This window comes from Schistocerca nitens, chromosome 2 (genome assembly GCF_023898315.1).
Source record: "Schistocerca nitens isolate TAMUIC-IGC-003100 chromosome 2, iqSchNite1.1, whole genome shotgun sequence".
NCBI classification, from domain to species: Eukaryota; Metazoa; Arthropoda; class Insecta; order Orthoptera; family Acrididae; genus Schistocerca; species Schistocerca nitens.
In genome coordinates this window covers 372,613,729-372,626,632 of record NC_064615.1, presented here as the reverse complement: position 1 = coordinate 372,626,632, position 12,904 = coordinate 372,613,729, and the positions used below count along the sequence as shown (strand labels likewise).

At 38.1% G+C, this 12,904-nt stretch overlaps 1 protein-coding gene across 3 annotated transcripts in view; it reads right to left on the bottom strand.

The window, feature by feature from the left end:
- Nucleotides 1–12,904, bottom strand: part of LOC126236198 (uncharacterized) — a 316,623-nt gene that overhangs the window by 131,531 nt on the left and 172,188 nt on the right. For all 3 annotated transcript variants that reach the window (XM_049945307.1, XM_049945309.1, XM_049945308.1), the window contains exon 17: nt 5,826–6,009. In XM_049945307.1, the coding sequence (XP_049801264.1) occupies nt 5,826–6,009 (184 nt within the window). The remainder of the gene's footprint in view (nt 1–5,825; nt 6,010–12,904) is intronic.

The window sequence follows — 12,904 nt, the reverse complement described above, 5'->3', positions numbered from 1 at the left end:
TGATAACATATCATCACAGTGAGGTTTAGAGAAACGTTAAATTGTACACTTCATGAAACATTAAACTGCAAAAGCCTTGAGCTATAGAATAACCCTTCAACAGTGGAGGGATTCCACAGCAGCTGAAAAAAAATGGCTCTGAGCACTATGGGACTCAACTGCTGAGGTCATTAGTCCCCTAGAACTTAGAACTAGTTAAACCTAACTAACCTAAGGATATCACAAACATCCATGCCCGAGGCAGGATTCGAACCTGTGACCGTAGCGGTCTTGCGGTTCCAGACTGCAGCGCCTTTAACCGCACGGCCACTTCAGCCGGGCACAGCAGCTGAAGCTCACCATGTCTTCTGTAGAGTTTACTCATACAGCAGGTTGTGCCTGATATCCTTATTATGTGATTAACTTGGGTAGAATTGTCTGAAGAGATTTCGGGATTGCATCCAGTCATCGTAAACTTCACTCCAAGATATTATGACTGGTCACTTGGCAGTCATCTTCAGGTGACCCATCAAAGACTGACAAAGACATTCTCTGCTTCTTCTTATATAGTGTGCTGAGAGTATTCCCGCACATTCATGACAATACTCTCAGAGTGCTATATACGGCAGAGTGGAGAAATTCTTCATCAGTCTTCGATGAATCACCTGAAGATGACTGGCCTGTGTCCAGCTGAAATATCCTCGAGTGAAATTTATGACAACTGGCTGCAATGCCAATATCTCTTTGAACATTTAATTCACCAGGAAAAATGTTAAATTTCACACTGGGTAAATTTTTTGAAACTTTGCCTCTTTTACTATCAGATCACTATACTGAATTTACTGTCATATGTCAGTGCTACTAATGAAATGTCACCTCTTGACAGATAGCATTTGAATGTACAATATACAACATTGTTACTAATTGATTTACCTATATCAGTAGTCCTTTGTTATATTTCATAGTTTTCCACAAACTCAAAAATGAAGTTTCAAAAAAGCTGAGTTGCAAAGAATGAAACAGCTTTCATGTGCTTCATTACATAGCACAAGCATAAAATCTACAGTAATCTAGTTAGGGACTGCATATTGAGAATGTTTTAATGTATTGAATCTTTCAGCTTTTTCATATGTCTATGCAATAAAGACACACAACACATGAATTTAATTAGTATATACATACTAAATAAATACTCTAACTCTTCTAGTACCTGAAAATAATTTTGAGACAAAAAAGATCATAAGGAACGTCAAGCATGTTGGAGAATTCAGCACCCTGACCAGAATGCAAGCACAAAAATGCAGCACCCGAGGCACTGGCACCACATCTCATTGTTCCATGAAAATACGTAAGTGTACCAATGCACAGAGCTATGAATAAAAATGATCACAGCATCCCAAATTGAGATATTAGTTACACTGACAAGGTACAAATAAAACCTAAATTATTCTATAAAAGATGTTGCTTATGGCCTATATCAGAATTCTTTTAAGGCTCATGGAACTCATAGCAGGCGGGAGTAACAGAGGATGTGAAGACACAAAAAAAGGAGAGAGAGAGGTGACAACCACTAATAAAAGCTTCGAAAGAGGTATACAAGCATGCTCTATTGATGAATAGAACTGAATGAAATATTAACAAACACTCTAAGGGGTGCAGAAAAGAGAATCATGATACACTATGAAGAAATTATCTGAATGTGGAGTACATGCACTGACAAACAAATGATTACAATTTCAGAAAATGTGGGTGACTTAATCAAGAGAAAGAACTTCACATATGGTGCAAGTCAATAATCTGTTGGTCCATCTCTGGCCCTTATGAAAGCAGTTATTTGGCTTGGCATTGACTGACAAAGTTGTTGGATGACCTGCTGAGGGATATTGTGCCAAATTCTGTCTGATTGCCACATTAGAGCATCAAAATCCTGAGCTGGTAGAAGGACCATGACCACAATTCTCCAAAAGCTCTCAACTGGAGAGAGATCTGACAACTTTGTTGGGCAAGGCAGGCTTTGTCAAAGACAAAGACATGCAGTAGAAACTCCCATCATGTGCAGGCAGGCATTGTCTCACTGAAATGTAAGCCCAGGCTGGCTTGGCGTGACAGGCAACAAAAAGGAGCATACATAATCATCGATGTGCCGCTGTGCTGTAAGGGTGCCATGGATGACAACCAACAGGCTCCTGCTACAAAATGAAATGGCACTCCAGACCAACCCATTACTCCTGGTTGTCACACCATATGCCACACAACAGTCAGGTTGGTATCCAGTCTCTGACCAGGGCATCAGTTCAAAGTGGGACTCTACACTGAGGACAATTCTGCTCCAGTCATTGAGATCCTAGGCTGAATATGCCCAACACCACTCCAAACAGGTTTGTTGGTGTAAGGAGGTTAACAGCAGTTGGAGCGTGGAGTGCTGTGAGCTCAGTCCCCTTTCTGTGAGCCACCTATTAATCATCCTTGTGGTCACTGAAGCACCAGTTGCATGTCAGATCAATGATAAAGAAGAATCCAGGGCTCTGTGTGCCTCTCTTATGATTGCACAGTCCTCAAACTTTGTTGTCCTTCTCTGTTGACCACTTCCTCCTTGACACTGTGTTCAGTCATGGTTCACCCAGTCCTTGCAGAGTTGTTGAGTAACGGCATTGCTCATATTCAAATGTCAATCAATTTGCCGATTACTCCAACCAGATTCTTTGAGCCCAACTACACGTCCTGTGCCAAGTGTGGACATTTGCATATATTATTGATACACCTATCTGCGAGGCTCAGTTGCTGTTCAGCAATGTACATGGAATGAAATTCACAAAGAATTTATGCCCTGCTATCCACACTTATTCACTCCACCCCTTTGTCCCCTTCACTTTGCGCATTTCTAGACCTGTCCCCAAAAATATCACTCAAAGGATCATGACTGTCTCTGACAAGAACTTCCACACATTTATTTACACCCTATATTTCATTATCTCCCTGCATTGCAGCCAACCTCACATACTGCAGTTTTTATCTCCATAAAGCTTCCTAAAATTTGCTTTGTAGTTACACAGTGTATAAGACAGCAGTGCCAATACATAACTTTCCTTTAAGTACCTTATTGTGCTGCCTTTTGTTTCTTGGAAGTTTCATTAACGTGTAACAACTCACATCTTCTATGTGCAGTGTCATGCTATATAGTGTCACATGTGTTTATTTACATCTTGGCCATCAAACATTTTTCGCACCAGCTGCCAGAGGAGCTGTTTTGTCGTCTTAGTAGTGTGCTTATTGTTAGTCTTGTGATTTAGTCATATTCCTGTCAAGTTACTTGGTTACGGACTACATACAGTATTGATTCATTTTTGCATCTCAGGGAAGACTCTACATGTTGTGAAACTTCTCAAAGCCACTGCATCTTAATAGTTCCCATTTCTGTTCAATGCAATAGTGTTTTTTTATTCCATACTTGAGAGTTACGCTCATATAATGTTCAGACTAGAGCTCAACACTAAAAATTTAAAGGTCAGATGGTGGAAAAGCAGCCAGCCTGACATGATCTAGCCTGTACTACGGCATATGAAGAACTCAAGCTAGAAGTTAAGCTTTCTACCATGACTGACATGCCGGAAGTGACAGAACTGTCAGCATATAGACTTTCTGTGTGTTTACTGCTCTTCTTGTCACACAACCCCATGTTCCGGATTGAGCAACTGGGGGCCAGTTTTCTTTATGCTGGAATCACCACAGATTCCACAAAGTCTGACCATCAGTATGCAGTAGAGATTGAAGATGTAATAACATCATCACCTACAACAAATTCCTATAAGAAGCTGAAGACAGAATTAATTCATAGAGGCTCAGCATCTCAAGAAACCTTAAGTTTTAACTCAGGAGGATATCGGCAACTGGAAGCCATTGCAGTATATAAGGCACTTGAGAAACAAGGTCAACACTGACACTGTACCTGACAACTTGCTATATGCGTTCTGGAGTGGTCACGAGTGCTCTTGCGTTCAGTGACTGACCTAGCTGACAAGATAATGAATGCAATGATACCTGCTCTGATAAGAGCAGTGACAACATCGTGTAGCACCATATCAACAATGATGATAACACATGTGGACCATGACAGTCTTGCAGGCAAGGTTGATGTGCTCAGCAAATAGATCTGAACCGTTATCTAGGCACTCTGCTTCCCCAGAAGGGGTTAATGTAGTGAATGAGCTTCAGTTCTCTTGCAGTATAATGCAGTGCAGTGTTTAGTTGGGTCATGTGCCCATGAACATAGAAGTATATATATGAGTAACATTACAGTGCAGCTGTCAATCACCTTTCTGTGTCAGCCACCATGGGCGCTGGTGTCAGTGGTGCATTATTCCAAGCCCTCAGAGAATTTTTAATATATTTACAAGTGTTCTTGTGTATTTCCTTTCCTTAACAATAAAAAACAGTTTTATTTCAAGTACATTTTATAAATACTGAGGTGGTGAGTTGTCAATCTACGAGCTTGTTACTTCCTTGTAAACAGTTTAGCTCCTTAGATGAATACAATTAAAAAACAAAAAAAAACAGTTACTGTACATTGTGATAAGTCAATTCATGCACCTCCATGGTAGACACTAAATCAGTCAATGACAAATCTAGCCGTATGCTCACAAATATTTTCATTTTTCTTGAGAGAAATGATGGCATATTTGGAAATTCCCATTCCATTATTTCCTCTTAAGGAGCTCTATTTCATTTGCTAATGTATGTAATTGTATCATTTGTCTTTGTCATGATTCAGTGCCTCTACTCATGAAAAAAGATGTATGCCTCAGGGGAATCACAGAATTGTGACAAAAGAGAAACAGCTATTTGCCAACTGTCATAAAATTGGAACAAATAGAACACACCTCACAGACACAAAAGTGCATCCACTTTCAATAAGCTACCACAAGAATTCAAAAATCTTAGCAGTAATCCATGCACTTTCAAATTGAAACTGAATATTTTCCTCGTAGGTCACTCCTCCTATTCTGTTGAGGAGTTCCTTGAAAAATAAAGTTGATTCTTGTGTTATATTGTTGACTGCGTTTACATAAACTTATGACTTGTAATTTTTTTTTTTTTTTTTTTTTTTTTTGGGTTCATAAACATTTTATTTTATCTGTTATTACTTTCATGTTGTAATTCCATATACTGACAAGTTTCATAGCCTTGGAGATTTGCTCCTCAATTTGGTCCTAAGGAATTAGACATGTAAAAAAAGAAATAAATAAGTAAAAATAAAAATAAAAAATAAAAATAAAAATCTGTTTAGTTGTTCCTGGCAGTACTGCTCAGGAGTTTCAGTTTTTGTGGCACCATTGTGTAAAAAAGTATCTTTGTTCTGTTTATGTAAATGGTTAATAAACACTCATTGTTTGGAGACTGTGATCATAGTGTTTATCAGGAGTCCCTTGAGAGGAACATTGACAGTAAATTGACAGTAATACTCAAAATATTGAGTGTTGATTCACAACTGATTTACTTAGAATATGAAAGTATTTGATACAAATTGTTGGTGTATTTGTACATGGGATATTTTGTGATAATAATCACTTGAATACCTACAAATAAAGAAGGGTGAGTTTTTGTATTTTTAAACTGGTCAGAGCCTTTTAATCTGTGATGAAATCACATTTTAATAAGGAGGCCTCAAGGGAACCAAAATATTTATAAAACATTGAAAAAAGAAATATAGGGAAAGGAGGATATCATAAGGTACAGTGCCTAATAAAATGTCTACTCTTTACAAAAATATTTTTCACAAAGACGTAACCTGGTTTCTTATTTTTCCTTATGAGTGCAGTTTATTAAGTTCTGCTGTCACATGTACTTACCTCATAATCTAGAGCAACATCAAATCTTTTTCCCAGTGACTCCATGCATGTCTCTATGTTCAGAATTAATCTGACTGGTCTGTTCTGATGATAAGCCGCAACAGCACATGCAGCAGAAATTTGTACACTGCGTGAGATTTTACTTCCATAAGCCCCTCCAATTCTTCGAACTTGTATATTTATCCTAGTTAAATTAAGTAAAAGAAATGTGTGACTGAATGACAAATAACACTTTACAAATAAAATAAAGCAGATGCATAACAAGTTCAAATGATAATAAATAATTTTTATATGAAATAGGTCTGTATTGAATACTGTGTTCATATTTTGAGAATACATAAAACAAGCAAAAATTAAACTTGAAAGATATGGCATTGTTTCAGTCTCATAAAATATTGCTTGTTCTGATATTGATATAGCATCCAAACTGTGACTGGCTGTCAATCTTTCCAGTCACCAAAATCATCATTTGCATTACATGAATCATATTCCATGAATATGGAAGAGGGATCTCTGGGATGCGGAGAGAATTCCAAGCAGTAACATTGTACCTACATTCAGTACAACAAAATGATTTTATTTTAAGAAATGTTGTAGTGTTAGACCACTAGAATTCCTTATATTACAACTTAATACATTAATTTTGAGAGAGTCTGTAACAGTACCCATCAACAGAGTAAAAGGGGTTCCCCAGCAGAAAGTTCTCTAATTCAGTCTTAAACCCCACTACATTACCCACAAGGCATTAAATATACTCTGATAGGTAGCAGAACACATATGAACCCATCAGTCTGACAACTTGATGTACTAATATGAAACCCTTGCTGTGTCTGTAAAGGTTGATTTTGGTGCTCGTATTTTATTCAAGTTCTGACCTAATTTTTGGGAGAAGAGAAATACTGATCACGACAAAGAACATCAATAAATACACACTGAGGTGATAAAAGTCATGGGATGCCTCCTGATATCATGCCAGACCTCCTTTCACACAGCATAGTGCAGCAACTCAACTCAACAAGTCGTTGGAAGTCCCCTGCAGAAATATTGAGCCAAACTGCCTCTATAGCCATCTGTAATTGTGAATGTGTTGCCAGTTCAGGATGTTGTGCACGGTCTGACATCTCAATTATGTCCCACAAATGTTCACTGGGACTGATGTTGGGTGATATGGACAGGCAAACCATTCACTTGAATTGTCCAGAATGTTCTGAGATGGTGCACTGCCATCCATAAAAATTCCATCGTTGTTTGGGAGCATGAAGTCCAAGAATGGTTGCAAATGGCCTCCAAGTACTGCCCATATAATAGAGTCTTTAAATAGTAAAATGTCACCAATAGGAATATTCTGTGCCTTATCCAAAGCATTTGACTGTGTGACTCATGGCATTATGTTACAGAAATTACAATTCTATGGTATAAATGGAAGAGCATATGGCTGGTTTAAGACATATCTACAGAACAGGAAGCAAAAAGTTTCTTTATATGGTTTAAGTTATTTAAGGAAGTTTCCCACTTCATCTAAATAGAGTGCAATTACATTAGGTGTTCCACAGGGTTCAATCATGGGTCACCTTCTGCTTTTAATATATATGAATGACATTCCTTCTTATCTGAAACAAGAAGCTAAATTGACACTGTTTGCTGATGATATAAACATCATCATTAATCCAGTGTAAGAAGCTCCAATAGAAAATTATACAAATAATGTCTTTGGAAAAGTTATTAATTGATTTTCTGTGAATGGGCTTGCTCTGTGCTTTGAAAAAACACAGTACATCCAATTTTCTACAGCAAGGAGTACAATTCCTTTAATAAATATAACACATCAACAGAAGTCAGTAGCCAGGGTAGAGGGTACTAAGTTTCTGGGTGTACATATAGATGAGAGTCTTAATTGGAAAATTCACATTTTGGATCTCCTAAAGCAACTAGGTTCAGCAACTTTTGCAATCAGAATAATTGCCAATTTTGAGGATATATAAATTAGTAAGCTAACATCCTTTGCATACTTTTACTCTCTGATGTCATACGGAATATTATTTTGGGGTAACTCAACACTTAGGAAAAAGCATTCACTGCTCAAAAGAAAGTGGTCAGAATAATGTGTGAGGCTCATAGTCGTACATCTGGTATGCATCTGTTTAAAATGTTAGGAATTCTTACAACAGCTGCTCAGTATCTTTAATCAGCAATTAAATTTGTTCCAAACAACATGAACCAGTTTAAAAACAACAGTGACATTAATAATTCTAATACCAGAAGAAAGAAAGACTTACACTATCCTCTCCTTACCCTATCTTTGGCACAGAATGGGGTAAAATGTGCTGCTGTAAAACTTTTCAATGAATTACCAGATGAAATAAAAGACAGACAGCAGTAATAGTTTCCAAAGTAAATCAAAATCATATCTCAACAACCCCTTCTATACCATAGATGAATTCTTGAATAGGAATAAATAAATCTAAAGGTATGTTATACACATTTTGTGCCATTTAAGGGAAGGTGTATGTAATAAAAAATTTAAGCTTAAAAAATAGATCTTGATTCATGTGTGTATTTCTTATGCACTTGACACAGTCCACATCATAATGGATAATGGTCACCATAAGACTGACCAATGGAACATGTACCTAGCTAATAACCATTTCTAGTGAATGATTGGTTCAGTTGGACCAGAGGACCCTGTCCATTCCTTGTAAATACAGCTCACACCATTATGGAGCCACCACTAGCTTGCACAGTGCCTTGTTGACAACTTGGGTCTATAGCTTTGTGGGCTCTGCATCATACTTGAACTCTACCATCAGCTCTTAGCAACTGAAATCAAGACTCATCTGACCAGGCCACAGTTTTCAGTCATCTAGGGTCCAACTGATATGGTCCCAAGCCCAGGAGAGTGCTGCAGATGATGTCATGTTGTAAGAAAAGGTACTCATGTTGGTTGTCTGCTGCCATAGCCCATCAAAACCAAATTTTGCTGCACTGTCTGAATGGGCATGTCTGTCATGTGTCCCACGTTAATTTCTGCTGTTAGTTCACACAGTGTTGTTTGTCTGTTGGCACGGACAACTGTACATAAGCGCTGCTACTCTCGGTCATTAAGTGAAGGCTATCAACCACTGCTGTGTCCCTCGTGAGAGGTAATGCATGAAAATTGGTGTTTGAATACTCTTGACACTGTGGTTCTTGGAATAGTTAATTCCCTTGTGATTTCCAAAATGGAATGTCCCATGTGCTTAGCTCCAACAACCAATCCACATTCAAAGGCTGTTGATTCCCTTCGTGTGTCCATAATCATGTCAGAAACCTTTTCACATGAATCACCTGACAACTCTGCCAATGTACTGCCCCTTTATACCTTGTGTACATGATAATATCACCATCTGTATATGTGGATATCACCTTATTATAAAGTTTGAGGAAAAGTTCGCACATCATTTTTGTAACAGGCCTCTGCAAGATGTCCCGAAACAAATGACAGACCAGATTCCTCTAACTGTTGATGGATCAGATACAGATAATCTTACATATTTTATTTTATTTTTTAAACCTTTGTAATTCTAAGATTCAATCAGAATGTGACTAACATGTCTGTAAAACTGATAGCTTCACCCTGAAGACTTCATTTATTAAAATAGTGATTATTGTTACCAAATGCTTTCCTGCACCTTCTAACCTGGGTACACAGTTTAGGTAACAAAAGGCTCATATAGACATAAATACAAGATGGTCCAGAACCTAAGACTCAAACTCGCACATATTGCAAATGATATTAAACAGAGTACTTTGAGCTGAGGACTTAATCATAAGAAATAAATGTCTGCTTGTGTCTGTGTATGTGCGGATGGATATGTGTGTGTGTGCGAGTGTATACCTGTCCTTTTTTCCCCCTAAGGTAAGTCTTTCCGCTCCCGGGATTGGAATGACTCCTTACCCTCTCCCTTAAAATCCACATGCTTTCGTCTTTCCCTCTCCTTCCCTCTTTCCTGATGAAGCAACCGTTTGTTGCGAAAGCTTGAATTTTGTGTGTATGTTTGTGTTTGTTTGTGTGTCTATCGACCTGCCAGCACTTTTGTTTGGTAAGTCTCATCATCTTTGTTTTTAGAAATAAATATTTAGTTATTTTATTAACATCACAAACTTAGGAATTACAACAGCTGTTGAAAGTGATGACTACCAGTTTCAATGTATGGCTTACAGCATAAAGTGTTGACAAAACTGAATTCTAGGACAAGTAGTGAAGGCAGCAGAGGATCAAGTAGGTAAAAAGATGAGAGCTAATAGAAATCCTTGGGTAACAGAAGAAATATTGAATTTAATTGATGAAAGGAGAAAATATAAAAATGCAGTAAATGAAGCAGGCAAAAAGGAATACAAACGTCTCAAAAATGAGATCGACAGGAAGTGCAAAATGGCTAAGCAGGGATGGCTAGAGGACAAATGTAAGGATGTAGAGGCTTGTCTCACTAGGGGTAAGATAGATACTGCCTACAGGAAAATTAAAGAGACCTTTGGAGAGAAGGGAACCACTTGTATGAATATCAAGAGCTCAGACGGCAACCCAGTTCTAAGCAAAGAAGGGAAGGCAGAAAGGTGGAAGGAGTATATAGAGGGTTTATACAAGGGCGATGTACTTGAGGACAATATTATGGAAATGGAAGAGGATGTAGATGAAGATGAAATGGGAGATATGATACTGCGTGATGAGTTTGACAGAGCACTGAAAGACCTGAGTCGAAACAAGGCCCCGGGAGTAGACAACATTCCATTAGAACTACTGATGGCCTTGGGAGAGCCAGTCATGACAAAACTCTACCATCTGGTGAACAAGATGTATGAGACAGGCGAAATACCCACAGACTTCAAGAAGAATATAATAATTCCAATCCCAAAGAAAGCAGGTGTTCACAGATGTGAAAATTACCGAACTATCAGTTTAATAAGTCACAGCTGCAAAATACTAACGTGAATTCTTTACAGACGAATGGAAAAACTGGTAGAAGCGGACCTTGGGGAAGATCAGTTTGGATTCCGTAGAAATGTTGGAACACGTGAGGCAATACTAACCTTACGACTTATCTTAGAAGAAAGATTAAGAAAAGGCAAACCTACGTTTCTAGCATTTGCAGATTTAGAGAAAGCTTTTGACAATGTTAACTGGAATACTCTCTTTCAAATTCTGAAGGTGGCAGGGGTAAAATACAGGGAGCGAAAGGCTATTTACAATTTGTACAGAAACCAGATGGCAGTTATAAGAGTCGAGGGGCATGAAAGGGAAGCAGTGGTTGGGAAAGGAGTGAGACAGGGTTGTAGCCTCTCCCCGATGTTATTCCATCTGTATATTGAGCAAGCAGTAAAGGAAACAAAAGAAAAATTCGGAGTAGGTATTAAAATTCATGGAGAAGAAGTAAAAACTTTGAGGTTCGCCGATGACATTGTAATTCTGTCAGAGACAGCAAAGGACTTGGAAGAGCAGTTGAACGGAATGGACAGTGTCTTGAAAGGAGGATATAAGATGAACATCAACAAAAGCAAAACGAGGATAATGGAATGTAGTCAAATTAAATCGGGTGATGCTGAGGGGATTAGATTAGGAAATGAGACACTTAAAGTAGTAAAGGAGTTTTGCTATTTATGGAGTAAAATAACTGATGATGGTCGAAGTAGAGAGGATATAAAATGTAGACTGGCAATGGCAAGGAAATCGTTTCTGAAGAAGAGAAATTTGTTAACATCGAGTATAGATTTAAGTGTCAGGAAGTCATTTCTGAAAGTATTTGTATGGAGTGTAGCCATGTATGGAAGTGAAACATGGACGATAACCAGTTTGGACAAGAAGAGAATAGAAGCTTTTGAAATGTGGTGCTACAGATGAATGCTGAAGATAAGGTGGGTAGATCACGTAACTAATGAGGAGGTATTGAATAGGATTGGGGAGAAGAGAAGTTTGTGGCACAACTTGACTAGAAGAAAGGATCGGCTGGTAGGACATGTTTTGAGGCATCAAGGGATCACAAATTTAGCGTTGGAGGGCAGCGTGGAGGGTAAAAATCGTAGAGGGAGACCAAGAGATCAATACACTAAGCAGATTCAGGAGGATGTAGGTTGCAGTAGGTACTGGGAGGTGAAGAAGCTTGCACAGGATAGAGTAGCATGGAGAGCTGCATCAAACCAGTCTCAGGACTGAAGACCACAACAACAACAACGGGACAAACTGCTCTCACAATAATCTCCACACTGTATGCTTAGAAGTGTAAATTTCATAGACAAGTTGACAAGTGTTTATTGATAAATCTACTCCCACACAATTAAACAATGGAAAATCCAGGATGGAATAATGTCATTATTACAAGAAGGATAGAGTGCTACTCAGCATACAGTGGAAATGTTAAGTTGCAGCAGGTACAACAAAAAGACCACTAAATAAGTAAGCTTTTGGCCAAGAAGCTATCTTCTGAATTAGACAGAACACTTACACACACACACACACACACACACACATACACACTCATACACAGGGTGGTCCATCTGAAGTTTCGGGTGACATTATCTCGAAAACTATACATCGGGTAAAAATAGTGGGTAAGAAAAGTTTGTAAGCTCAAACAGGGACATCAAATGATACTACACATGACCCGCAGCCTCCGCTGCCTTGGGTGGGGCAGGGGGCAACTTTTAAGTTTTAAATGGAAACCCCCTACTTTTTATTGCAGATTCAGATTTTCCATAAAAAAGTAATCAAGTTTTGTCTGACACATTTTTTAAAACCACTGACAGATGAAGCTGAAATCAAGCAAAATTAAAATTGGGGAAGAACTCAGATTTATTTAGAATGATCCGAGAAGGACGTATCAAATCGATACAAAATGTGCACCAATTCTTTCATTATGCCAAGTTAAGCAGTTTCCCCCACTCTTATACCTTATATCTCTAAAAGTATTCATTCATTTTATAGAAAGTTTGTTTGATGAGGAATAATTTTAGTTTCCTTTTGGTAACCTGTACATTATTTATTTCCTTTTTTATATTGATGGGGAGCTTATTGAAGACCTTTATACCTGAGTCAGTAACTCACCTAT